The sequence below is a fragment of the Rhinopithecus bieti genome, unplaced genomic scaffold (genome assembly GCF_001698545.2).
Source record: "Rhinopithecus bieti isolate Rb0 unplaced genomic scaffold, ASM169854v2 scaffold_77662, whole genome shotgun sequence".
In the NCBI taxonomy this organism is placed as follows: Eukaryota; Metazoa; Chordata; class Mammalia; order Primates; family Cercopithecidae; genus Rhinopithecus; species Rhinopithecus bieti.
In genome coordinates this window covers 9002-22384 of record NW_016829485.1, presented here as the reverse complement: position 1 = coordinate 22384, position 13383 = coordinate 9002, and the positions used below count along the sequence as shown (strand labels likewise).

Here is a 13383-nt window from a genome sequence, read left to right as displayed (position 1 = left end):
TTAAAATCTTCCTTTGTAGGTGATTTCCATGCTAAAAAAAAAAAAAAAAAAAAATACTTCTCAAATCCTTTCTTACCTCAATTAATTCCATTTCCCTTTGAAGTTGAGAATACTGTCTACAGAATCATTTTAGTACAAAGTGACTTAGCCTGCATTGGGACATCAGCACTCCATGTAAAATGCTGAGTTTTAATTACTTCATGCAGCCCTGTTCTCTTTTTATTTTTATTATTATTTTTTGAGACGGAGTCTTGCTCTGTCACCCAGGCTGGAGGCAGTGGTACGATCTCAGCTCACTGCAACCTCCGCCTCCCAGGTTCAAGCGATTCTCCTGCCTCAGCCTCCCAAGTAGCTGGGATTACAGGCATGTGCCACCAGGCTTGGCTAATTTTTGTATTTTTAGTAGAGACAGGGTGTCACCATATTGGCCAGGGTGGTCTCAAACTCTTGACCTCATGATCCGCCTGCCTCGGACTCCCAAAGTGCTGGGACTACAGGCATGAGACACCGCACCCAGCCCTTGTTCTCTTAACCACAACCTTTCACCTAGGAAGGATGGTCCTATTTCCTTTGAACCTCTGAATAAAAATCAGATGAGCTGTTCTTAATCTGAATCATATAGGTGTTTTTCCACTACTTGCAAAATATATGGGGATGTGACCCAGGCATGCATTATTTCTTTTTTCTTTCTTTTTTTTTTTTTTTTTTGGGTAGAGACAGGGTTTCACTATGTTACCCAGGCTGGTCACAAGCGATCCTCCCACCTCAGCCTCCCAGGGTTGGGATTATAGGTGTGAGCCACCACATTTGGCCCAGGCATGCATATTCAGAAATAACTGCCTGCAAATTATTTCTGAATGGATGGACAAGAAAGTTCTTTCACCTGCCTAGTTTCTCAGATAATCAAAGAAAGAAATAAATGTCTCTCTATGTTACACACTACATTAAGGGTTAACATGCCCTTTTCCTTACAGGACTATGATCCAAGAGCAAAACAGCTCAAGCAAAACATAGACACTATCAAATAACAGATTACTTAATCAGACTCACCTCTTTATCATATCACCCCTGGGTGAAACTGAAGGTGAGGGAAGGGAGATACAGAAGTCATGATAAAAGTCAGGAAGAAAAAACTTCAGGGAGGGGTTGAAGATTTGAGATCAGACTTAAAGAATGTGTTATCTGGGGAAAGAAAGCACTCCCTAAGGAAATGTAAAGCTGTAGGGACAATAGTCTCATGAAGAGAAGACATTAGGAGTGTGGACCAAATGGTGTTTAGTGAGAGTTTTGGGGAACAACAGAAAATTACTTTTTCCAGGCAATACAGGGCTAATATTATTGAGTTCCTTAAGGGATAAGGAATTAAATTCCCTTTAGGAAGTAAAATGTAACCAGCTATAGGCTTATCTTGTGAAGCTAGCGGTGATATCACCAGCTATAGGCTTATCTTGTGAAGCTAGCGGTGATAGCAACTAGAAACTTTAGATGAAGACATACTGCAAATCCAACTAGGACTCATAGTAATCCAGGCATGACAGAATCTAGTCCTTGTTTACATTAACTCAAAGGAAACTGAGAATATATAGAGGACAACTGAAGACATTTCACACTGGACAAAATCCAGTAATCCAGAGAGATTAGTAATATCTGATGAGAATTTCAGTGGTTTCACAGGGACCACTATAGAAAAAGAAGAGATTAGTATAGTTTAGTAAACAAAGGGAAGTGGAAAGGTGATTAGTAATTATAATTTGGAACAGGTCATGATCAATTTCCAGGCCTGATGAGAACAAGAGCAGCTCTGTAACTGGTATCACAGAAAAGCCCACACTTTGGTGGTAAAGATGTCATCCCGGGTGCGAGCAACATAAAATAAAAAATAACTTGGCACTGGAGGCACCCTTTGAGAAACTCATAATGCGAGGAAATCACAGTGGGTATGAACCAGACTTCATTTATGTATATAATACTTACTAAGCACCTGCCATGACAGGGTATCATTCAAGGCATTGGGAACAGAACAGAAAATAAGAAACAAGATGAAAAGGAGCACTTTGTTAAAGAGGGAGACCCAGGTACTGCAGTCACCAAATTTCAGGAGGGCTGGGTCTCAGGAATGAGCAGCACTGTCCAATGAAGTACAGGTGCACATGACAAGTGGCAGAATCCAATGGCTTAGGGCACAGGATGGGGACTTTGGAGTCTAACCTCAAAGAAAGAAAAGTACAAAGTAGAACAGGGTCCAGAAACAAGTCTCAGGCACTGCACGGTAAAGATAAAAAACCCAGAAGTTACGAAGAACACAAGAATCACATAAGTTATTTTTAAATATCAGACTTATAACACCTAAAATATAAGCCATGATAATGGTTTCTGAAAATGCTAGAAGAGCAAGCAAAGACCCAAAGTTTAAGAGAACAACGGAAGTGATTGGAATTGTATTCTGGGGAGTGGCAAGCACAGAAAAACTCCATCAATGTCAGTTCTTACGGGTAAGGAAGAAGGCTTTGGGAGTTAGATTTAGGTTCATGGAGCATATAAGCAACTATCTCTAGTCACTTCTGAAGGTTTAGGACCATTAAAAAATCCCTGGGAAAAACACTGCCAAGTTACCGATCTCCTCACTGCCTCCACTAACACACCTGGATAGCTCTGAAGTAGGAATTCTCCTTCTACTATCCATGGCTCTTCTCCTTGCTCCAACTTGCTGATAACATCCGGTTTGATAATGTGATACCCTGTTAATGAGAAATGAAAGAGAACTTGAGCCCAGCCGGTTGGCTTCAGGGTCTCTGTCACATGGGGAAAAGGCCACTTGTGCTTTATCAAAATCAGAACTTTTCACGGGGAAAATCAAGACCAAAATGCCCTGCCTGGTGCCCAAAACAGATTACTCACATTCGTCCCATCAAATAAAATTAACTTTAATGACTTTAAGTTAAAGTCATTAAATTTGTGAGAAATCCCATGTATTTTAGCAACTGAGAAAGCAAGCTATCCTCACCCACGGAAACTAGATTGCTGTAGTTCTCCAGCATCACATCCCTGTAAGTTATCTTCTGCTCAGGGTCCAGTTGCTGCCACTCCTCCTGGGTGAAGTCCACAGCCACATCCTTGAATGACACTGGCCCCTGAAATGGCACCATGATTGGAATTGGGTGACGTGAAAGAAGCACAGAGGGACAAGCTCACTGGCAAAATTAACCATGAACATTGTATACCTTTATTTTATGTTACAGACTGTCGAAGGAAAACAAACATCAGAAATACACTGTTCTGGGGTTCATTCGGTATACATCAAAAACAAAAAAACAAAACAAAACACTGGGATTGCATGGTGAGCCAGGAACAATCCTGGCTGCTGCAAACTCTTTTTTTTTTTTTTTTTTTTTTTTTTTTTTTGAAGACGATCCCTTGCTCTGCTGCCCAGCTGAGGTGCAGTGGCCGGATTCCTCAGCTCACTGCAAGCTCCCAACTTCCCGGGTTCACCGCATTCTCTGTCCTCAAGCTTCCGAGTAGCTGGGCTACAGGCGCCACCACGCGCTCGGCTTAGTTTTTTGGTTATTTTTTAAGTAGAGACGGGTTTTTCACGTTTAAGCCAGGATGGTCTCGACTCCTGCCTCATTGCTCTGCCTCCTCGGCCTCCCAAAGTGCTGGGATTACAGGCTTGCCTGGCTGCTGGGGACTCTTAACACCGGCAGGCACGAATCTCACCCCTGAGGAGCACAGGCCTGGGGACACTCACAGAACCCCAGGATGCACCCTGTTCCTTTGCACATTCTTCAGTTTGCTTCTAGAACGTTAATAATGTTGTTTCTCCTCTTACCTCCCTGGTCACTCCTTCTCAGCCCTTTGCTGGCTCCTCCTCTACTCCAAGTCATCCTGAATGTTGTCGGCCCTACGGCTGTCTTGAGTCTTTTTCTCTTTGCTGTCTATAATTGCTGCTTTCATGGTGAGCCCACCTGCTTCCTGGCTAATTTAATTACCATCTATACACCAACATTTTCCAAATTTACATCATCAGCCCAGGCCTCTCTCCTAAATTCCAGAAACATACGTCCCAGATGGCAAACTCAACATCCCTGAAATTCAATTGCTGTTCCTGTTCAAACCTGCTCCTCCTATGGCTACTACTGGAACCAACCCACAGTATTTGCCACAATTACCAAAATAACCAACAGGCTGAGGAACACACATTCTAGTTTTGTATTTTACTGCTGAGTTACCAAGCCTACAGCAGTTCAGAATGTAGCCTGCTACATGAATTATCAGTAATAGCTTGGTTCACCAGGTTTTCCTAATTCCCAGCTGGGAACCCCAAATTTCCTTTCTTCCCATGGTACACGTTCTAGGAGAAAGGAACATTCCTGAGGAGGAACAGACAGCTGACCTGGAAACTGTCAAAACCGCATCTAGAAATGTATATCTTCTGCATAAAGTGTCCCATTCACAAGTACTCACACTAGCCATTAGAACTGTTTCCTTTAATATCACCCCTCTAAAATAGAGAATAATGCTACCTACACATAATACCAGTATTAAATGGACTAATCCACAAAAAGCACTTAGCAAAGTTTTTTGGATAAAACACATACTTTATCAATGAAATCTACTGTTATTGTCGACCTTCTACTGTGCCTCTGACCACTTTCCAAATTAGGACAGAAAATTTACCGTAAAACACAGAATTTTAAACAACTGAAGGTTATGTGGTTATTTATGTAATTGGCAAGAAAGAATCGTAAAACAGTATCTGTGTTAAGAACAAAGAGGCTGAGATGATTTCAAGAAAATATGGTAGCAGGAATGGTGTAGAAGATGTGGAAGGAAAGGCTATGTCATGTTCAGAGCTATGTAAGATGATGACAAACTCCTGATGTTGACTGAACATCTTAGGTTTTATATGTGGAATGATCCATGAGTGCAAGATGGGTTCTACAGACTCCCTGAGATGCCTTGCCATTCTCTCCCAGCTCTAGATACAGGGGTATCCACAGACAGGCCTGGCCGGCCTGGGAAGGATCAGGGCTGAGAGCGTCCAGCTGCTGACGGGACACACACTGGGGGAAGAAGTGGGTCCCGCCCCAGCCAGATGAATCCAGGTGCAGGACTGTCCCAGCAGGTGATGAGAACCTCCTGGAGAGCAATAGCTGAGCTTCCAGAAACTCTGTGCACACTTTGTTCAGACATTGCCTGCCATGAGGAGGATCAGGGGAGTCTGGAAGTTCACACATGGCATTGCCCTGCCTTGCTGAGCAATAGCAACTTGTTTATTTCTTAGGAAATAAGCTTGGTTTCCTTTATGCAAGTGGTAGACCCCTGCTTAGTGTGTCCACCTGGTATCTGTCAGGATGGTCACTGTGCAGTGGTTGAAAACGGGCAAAGGACTTTCCAGAAGGACTCATAAGAGGAAAAATGTGATGAAAGTCATCAGCTCAGGAGAAGTCACAAAAGGAAAGCAAACAAATGAAAGTAAAGGAGTAACGAGACCACCTATATCTATGACTACAATAAGTGTGAACACAAAAAATCTCTATTTTTTATTTTCAATTTTTTTAAAATATCTATTATAAACCAGAATTCCTCTTACAATAAAATATGCCACGGACACAATCTTGACCAAAACATACTTAGACGTAAGCAAACCATTTCAGTCACACTTCTGTCCTATAGATTGTATATAATATATTTGTTTTTGAGTCTTTCCATTAAGAGATTCTAAGTGATCTTCCTAATATTTAATTTTTTAGAATCCTATGAGCTAGGAGAGTCCTCCTCTTTCTAGCATTTCAGCTAGACACCCTTGAGTATCCTTGACTCAATCTCCTCAAACCCCCACTGCATTTCTTGTTTTTCACATTGTCAGTCTCTATGAATTTCATCTTTTCAACAGATGACACGCTCTCCCAATTAGAAGGCTTGAAGTTCTCTGTAGGACAAAACCACAACTCAGTCCAGCATTGGGGGCTCCTGGGTCCATCTGGGTATTTATCTGCATTCTCATCCCTCAGTCCCTTAACAGGAAGTTCAAATTCTAAGGAAGCAAAAATCGCACCAGCCCTCCAGGACTCCTACTCAGGCCCCAATGCTGGTCTCTTGAGTGCCTTTACAAGCCTCTGCCACTAACACAAATTATTCCAGGGCTGGCAAATGCCACCTTTCCCTTCCTTGAATGACTGAATCACAATACTTTGATGGTGCATTCATTTGTTCATTCATTCATTCATTCATTCATTCATTCATTCATTCATTCGAGACAGGGTCTTGATCTGTTGCCCAGGCTGGGGTGCAGTGGTAAAATCATAGTTCACTGCAGCCTCATATTCCTGGGCTCAAGTGATCCTCCTGCCTCAGCCTCCCAAAGTGTTGGCATTACAGGTGTGAGCCACTATGTCCAGCTGAGGATGCATTTAAAATCAGACTTCTACTTCATCATCACTTCAGAGTTTCCCAGGCATTGACCAGAACGACTCCCACAATCTCCCATAATTACATCCACAAATTACCTCCTCCAAGGAGAACATAAGTTCTCTCCTTGAGATAAACAAGTGCCTCTTAAAATCATATCCCAAACCCCAAGACAAATGATGTTAGTGTCTAAGAAAAAAAGACAAAATGCTGGCTGAGAAGGTCACAGAGCCAAGCCAGGAGGGAGCTTCCTCTGGGACTCCGGAAGCCCCAGAACAGCAGGTGTCTGCGTGGTAGACTGGCCGCTGCTCTAATCGCTTTCAGCTGAGAAGCACCAGTATCATGACACAAGCTCCCAAAAGAGTAGGACGTTACATTTACATGGCAAGAAATGAGATGGGATTTCAAACAGAAGGAAAGGATGGTCCTCGCGGCTGGCTGAGCATCTGTGCGATGGTCGGGATAGAGCTGCTCTCTCCCAAAACCCGGCCCTCACCCCTCACTGTTGGCTGATGAGCTATTTCCCTGAGAAAAGAAACAAACAGGACGGGTGCAGTGGCTCAAGCCTGTAATCCCAGCACTTTGGGAGGCCGGGACGGGCAGATCACGAGGTCAGGAGATCGAGACCATCCTGGTGAACACGGTGAAACCCCGTCTCTACTAAAACTACAAAAAACTAGCCGGGCGAGGTGGCCGGTGCCTGTAGTCCCAGCTACTCGGGAGGCTGAGGCAGGAGAATGGCCTGAACCCGGGAGGCGGAGCTTGCAGTGAGCTGAGATCCGGCCACTGCACTCCAGCCTGGACAACAGAGTGAGACTCCATCTCAAAAAAAAAAAAAAAGAAAAGAAGCAAACGGACGCTATGTCTACCCTCTTCTCTAACCACCTCCTGGGATGCCTCCAGCTGTTTGCACCTCCATCCCCTCTGGCTGACTCGAGGCCCCACAGCCATTCTCACCCCACAGGCAACAACTATTTTTCATTCTCGACAGAATCACCAGCGCTATTTCTCAGTCTTCCTTGGGCTGGACTCCTAACAGCATTTGACACAGTTGATCACCTGTCCCTGAAGCTTCTCATTCCCTTGGCTTCAGAAACTGCACACTCCTGGTTCTCCCTCTAGCCTGACCAGTAGTACCTTCCCAGTCCCCACTTCTCTACCAGACTGCACATGGGAGAGCACCAGATTCATCTCCCAAACCCCACAAACACACACAACCAGATTCGTCTCCCAGACTCCACATACATACACACACCTGGCCTTCTTGATGCTGCCACTCACGGCATACTAACACAGCTCCCAAACTACACACACGTGCGCGCACACACACACACACCTGCCTTCCTGATGCTGCCACTCACTGCATACCAACACAGCCCAAATTTTAAACATCTGAAACCTAATTCTGGCCTTTTCTCAAGCCTGCTTTACCCACAGTCTTTCCCCATCCCAGCTTGAGGCAACCTCATTTCCATAGTAGCCACTCTGGGAGTGTCACAAGTGCTTTTCCCATGGGAGAAGCATGATATGGTGAAAACTTTAGGAGAAATACTTGACATGGGAAATGCAATATGCCTGGGCTCGTGGAGGCAAGTAGCGGCATAGAAAAAAAATCTCTACAACAGTAGAGAAACCAAAAAATAAGCTATTTTAACGACAGCAGAGAGGGGATAGGGGACAGGATAAAAACCATCTAGATTCTGCTGGGCACGGTGGCTCATGCCTGTAATCCCAGCACTTTGGGAGGCCGAGGTGGGCGGATCACAAGGTTAGGAGATCAAGACCATCCTGGCTAACAAGGTGAAACCCCGTCTCTACTAAAATACAAAAAAAAATTCGCCGGGCGTGGTAGCAGGCGCCTGTAGTCCCAGCTACTCGGAAGGCTGAGGCAGGAGAATGGCGTGAACCCAGTGGGTAGAGTTTGCAGTGAGCCAAGATCATGCCACTGCACTCCAGCCTGGGTGACAGAGCGAGACTCCGTCTCAAAAAAAAAAAAAACCATCTAGATGTGACATTAACAAACTCAAACAATCACGAGGTCAGAAAATGGACAAGTTTAGAAAGAATCCCATCTTTCTCGATAGGGCTACAGGCTGGACGATGGAACAATGAACCAATAGGAACAAGAGAAGGCATAGGTGGGGGGCTCCAAATACTTATTCTGAACCTGCTGCATCTATGACCTTGAGGGGTCCTTTGGACCCACTAGAAAGAAATGCTGAGCAGGTGGCTGGCCAGCTCTATGTGGGAAAACCCACATAGAGCTGGTAGTCAGAAGCACAGGAGGGTGACATCAGATAGGTACAGAGTCGTGAGCCAAGAGTGGACACTAACACATGAAGAAGACCAAAGAAATCATCAATTTCAAGAAGCAGGCAAGAAGAGAAATGGCAGTGAAACTGACAGAGCAAACTGCAGAGTGGGCCAAGGCAAAGACATAAATGTCCACTAAGAGCGTGTGCTAGACTCCTGGCAACATTTACTCTAACAAGGTCAGGGGAGTGATAGGGACAGGACCAAGACCACAGGCTATGGGATAAAATGGGCATCTATGCCAGAGATTTATTATGGTCCTTTCTGCTGTGCAACCCAGATAAACTAAGAGAAATAAATATTTAGGGAGATGGCTGGGCATGGTGACCCACACCTGTAATCCCAGCACTTTGGGAGGCCAAGGTGGAAAAATCGCTTGGCACTTGAGGTCAGGAGTTCGAGACCAGCCTGGCCCAAGTGCTTCTGAAACCCCCTCTAGTTTAAAAAAAAAAAAATAGAAAATGAGCTGGGAATGGTGGCAGGTGCCTGTAATCACAGCTACTTGGGAGGTTAAGGCAGGAGAATTGCCTGAACCTGGGAGGCAGAGGTTGCAGTGAGCTGATAGCACCCCTGCACTCCAGCCTAGGCAACGGAGTGAGACTCCACCTTTAAAAAAAAAAAAAAAGAAAAGTATTTAGGGAGACTAATTTAAGGATGAGAAGGCCATTTCTACAACGGATAGAGCAGTAAAAAGAATCTACCTTTGGCTGGGTGTGGTGGCTCACACCTGTAATCCCAGCACTTTGGGAGGCCGAGGCGGGCGGTCACGAGGTCAGGAGATCGAGACCATCCTGGCTAACACGGTGAAACCCTGTCTCTACTAAAAATATAAAAAATTATCTGGGCGTGGTGGCGGGCGCCTGTAGTCCCAGCTACTGGGGAGGCTGAGGCAGGAGAATGGCGTGAACCCGGGAGGCAGAACTTGCAGTGAGCCGAGATCATGCCACTGCACTCCCGCCTGGGCGACAGAGTGAGACTCTATCTCAAAAAAAAAAAAAGAATCTACCTTTGAGACAACACTGTTTAAGTTACTAGAAATATTACGGGCTGGGCACAGTGGCTCATGCCCAGCACTTTGGGAGACCAAAGCGGGTGGATCACCTGAGCTCAGGAGTTCGAGAGCAGCCTGGCCAACATGGCAAAACCCGGTTTCTACTTTAAAAAAAAAAACAAAAAAACAAAACAAAAAAAAAAAGGCCGGGTGTGGTGGCAGGTGCCTGTAATCCCAGCTACTCGAGAGGTTGAGGCAGGAGAATCACTTGAACCTGGGAGGTGGAGGTTGCATTGAGCTGACAGCGCCACTGCACTCCAGCCTAGTGACAGAGCGCAAGACTCGGTCTCAAAAAAAAGCAAGAATTGCAATGGTTTAAGGGTTATTATTTAGGATGGCTGTTGATAACGATCTCAAAGGAATCTTTAAAATTCATGCAAAAACAAAAGTGATTCTGCTTACGGTGAATGTAAGTCAAGGAATGGATGGTATTTATCATTTTTTGTGATAAATGCCGAGAACATGAGAGGCTAGTACTCTGGCTTCAAGAACTCTTTAAGGATCACGCTATCTGTGCATATGAATATGATAAAAAGGCTTGGTGCTGATGGCTACACTGTTTTGTCTGACCAAATCTTGTATCTATTTCTACTTTCTCATTTTAAAATTTGAACCCTTAATCTCTTCCTAAGGAGTATTGTAAATCAGAGTAGAGAATAAATACACGAACAGAAACACTCACCAGGGATTTATTCATTTTCTGCTGCTCTTGGGAAAATCTGGAGGACTGTGAAAGCGGAGGCAGGTCTGGGGAAGGAAAACCCAAAAAATGAAGTTATGAGAGGTCTCGCCTGCCAAGGCAGTCATCTCCCGCCTAAAACCTATATAGAAAGTTCCATGAAGGACATCCTATGGGAGACTGTCCCTTTAAGCCTTCAGAAGGGACTGGAAAATGATCAGGAGGAGCACCCATCAGCACATTTGTAATTCACATGTGGCTACCTTGTGACTGAGTGGATGAGATTGTCATGGTGAATGAATACTGGACCCTACTGAAATAATCTGCCATCATTAAATGTAAGATTTAAAAAGGAATTCTGGTAACCAGCCCGGCCCAACATGGTGAAACCTCATCTCTAGTAAAAATACATTAGCCGGGCATGGTGGCGGGTGCCTGTAATCCCAGCTACTCGGGAAGCTGAGGCAGGAGAATCGCTTGAACCTGGGAGCGGAAGTTGCAGTGAGCTGGGATCGCGCCGCTGCACTCCAACCTGGGCAACAGAGCGAAACTCGTCTCAAAAACAAACAAACAAACAACAAAAAAGGAATTCTGTAATACTCATCTATTAGTCTTTTAAATAAAGATCAGAAAATCCACAGGATGCCCTAAATAAAGGAATACATTCGGCATGCTTAGGTCTTTATTTGCAGAAGCTTCAGTGGGCTGCTCAAAAGGATCTTTTATTGAAGAACTTAGTCTCACTTAACTAGGATACAGGGGACAGAACACTGGCCTGGGAGATAAAACTCCTGAGTTCTACTATGAGCAACTCCACCCACAAAACCTCGGACAAGTCACCCACCTGCTACGGCCCAGTCTCTTCCCCTAGCAAATGAGGCAGCAAGAGAGTCCCTGCAGACTGTTCCTGTGCTACAGTGCATGATTCCGTAAGAGCAAACTTAAGGGGGAATCAGCACTTAAATGAGATACGGTCGCAATCTGGAGCAGGGAGAGCAGGAAGGGCTGTTGGGGTGAGGGGGGGAGTGGAGACAACGTCCGCAGCTGAGGCTGGTGACACCCCCCTCCCCCCGTCCTCATAAGCCTCGTCTTCGCCGGACCCTGCCCTCAAACCCAAACACACATCTCTCCTGCAAGCGATCGAGACCCTCCGCTGCCCCTCACTCTAAGGTCCCCGACACGCGGTGACTTCACCCAGGCCCTTCTAGCCCCGGCCCGCGAACCCACGACCTACCCTCCTGAGGCTCCGCAGCCTCTGCCCCACCGCTCCCGAGAGGCCGGGGAGGGACTGCTGTCGCGGGCGCGCGTCTGCTCGCGAGGTCTCCTCCTCTCCACCTCACCAAGACCGTTCTGCTCCCGAGGGGCCCGTGCCGGGCCTACGGGACAAATCCAGGCGGGGCGTCCCTCCCGGAGCTCAGATCCGTCTCCCTGGGGCTCACCGTCCTGCGGAGCCGGGGCCGGGCCGTCGAGGACGTACACGGATCGTGCCCAGGTCCCGCTGCCCCTTCGCCTCCGCCGCCGACACCGCCCGGCCGGCCCCTCGGGCCCCAGCGCCGTAGGCTCCGGGGGTCGTGCTCAGGGATCCCTGCTTGAGCCTCCGCCCGGCCGGCGCGAACCCTGGCCTGCACAGCCCCGCGCCCGCTTGGGTGCCGGCCCGGCTCTTCCGCGCCCAGCCTCGCAGACTCCGCGATTCTCGCCCACCGGAGGCCAAAGCCTGGGAACTAGGGCGAGCGGTGACCTGGGGACGCACAGGAAGCGAGGGCAGTGCGGCAGCGACGCGCATGCGCGAACACGCACACAGAGCGGGGTGCACACGCGCAGGAATGCATCGGAAGTCCGCCTCCGGGGGCCCACCGCAGGTCCCAGGATAAATACCGTGACTCTATTTCCCATAAGCCTACGCGCTCCCCAAATTTAGGAACCGTCTTAAATGTCTCTATCTGGTCTAGCGGTTGAAATGCTCTATGCTAAGAGAATTGGCAACCCGGTACCCCAGACTCAAATTTCTCCTTAGTTTAAGGGAACGTCTTCATGGGGATGTCTTGACTATCTTTAAGGGAACGTCTAGAAAGTCTCTGCTTCAAGTATCGTCTTGTGAACCATGCCCGGGCCAGTCTTGCCTTACCCGAGAGCTCAAGGCTTAAAATCAATGTCCATGTGCAACCACGATAAGTGGAACAAGAGGGTGCATCATGCTAGCTTATGATTACAATGACACGTTTAACGAAAACATTAGTAAATAGAGCCCATGGATGAAATAATAGATTAGCCTGGGACAGGATACCATCCTAGCCACAACAAGGAAAAAAGGAATTCCAGCTTTTCCAAATCACTTTGAATTTGTGATAGCTAGAAAACTCAGAGAATATGTACAGAATTGAAAGAAAAAAAAAATTACCCAGAACTCTACTTCCTGAAGAGGATGAGGCAAGCAGAAGAAATTTGCGTTTTAATGGAAAACGAAGCACATTTAGAAAACCATGTTACTTGATTCCAACACTGTTCATTATCTTTGAGGTACTTTACACCTCTTTGAAAACTGTAGGTAATTGATGCAAGTTACGTTCTGTCTAGTGGAAGTTGGTTGACTTCCCACAATCTCCACTAGAGAAAATCCAGTTTTGGCCGGGCGCGGTAGCTCAAGCCTGTAATCCCAGCACTTTGGGAGGCCGAGACGGGCGGATCACGAGGTCAGGAGATGGAGACCATCCTGGCTAATACGGTGAAACCCCGTCTCTATTAAAAAATATAAAAAACTAGCCGGGCGAGGTGGCGGGCGCCTGTAGTCCCAGCTACTCGGGAGGCTGAGGCAGGAGAATGTCGTAAACCCAGGAGGCGGAGCTTGCAGTGAGCAGAGATCTGGCCACTGCACTCCAGCCTGGGTGACAGAGCGAGACTCCCTCTCAAAAAAAAAAAAAAAGAGAAAATCCAG

The 13383-nt window shown here is 46.5% G+C and overlaps 1 protein-coding gene across 2 annotated transcripts in view; it reads right to left on the bottom strand.

Annotated features, from left to right (window-relative positions):
* Positions 1-11971, bottom strand: part of ZNF12 (zinc finger protein 12) — a 19015-nt gene extending 7044 nt beyond the window's left edge. The window contains exons 1-4 of one of the 2 annotated variants that reach the window (XM_017864779.1): positions 11891-11971; positions 10455-10519; positions 3005-3131; positions 2643-2738 (exon numbers count right to left, since the gene is read on the bottom strand). In XM_017864779.1, the coding sequence (XP_017720268.1) occupies positions 2643-2738; positions 3005-3131; positions 10455-10469 (238 nt within the window). In that variant the 5' untranslated portion in view covers positions 10470-10519; positions 11891-11971. Of the gene's footprint in view, positions 1-2642; positions 2739-3004; positions 3132-10454; positions 10520-11685; positions 11819-11890 lie in introns of those variants that run through there. The other variant, XM_017864778.1, reaches the window with a different exon arrangement.
* Positions 11972-13383: the final 1412 nt, after the last annotated feature.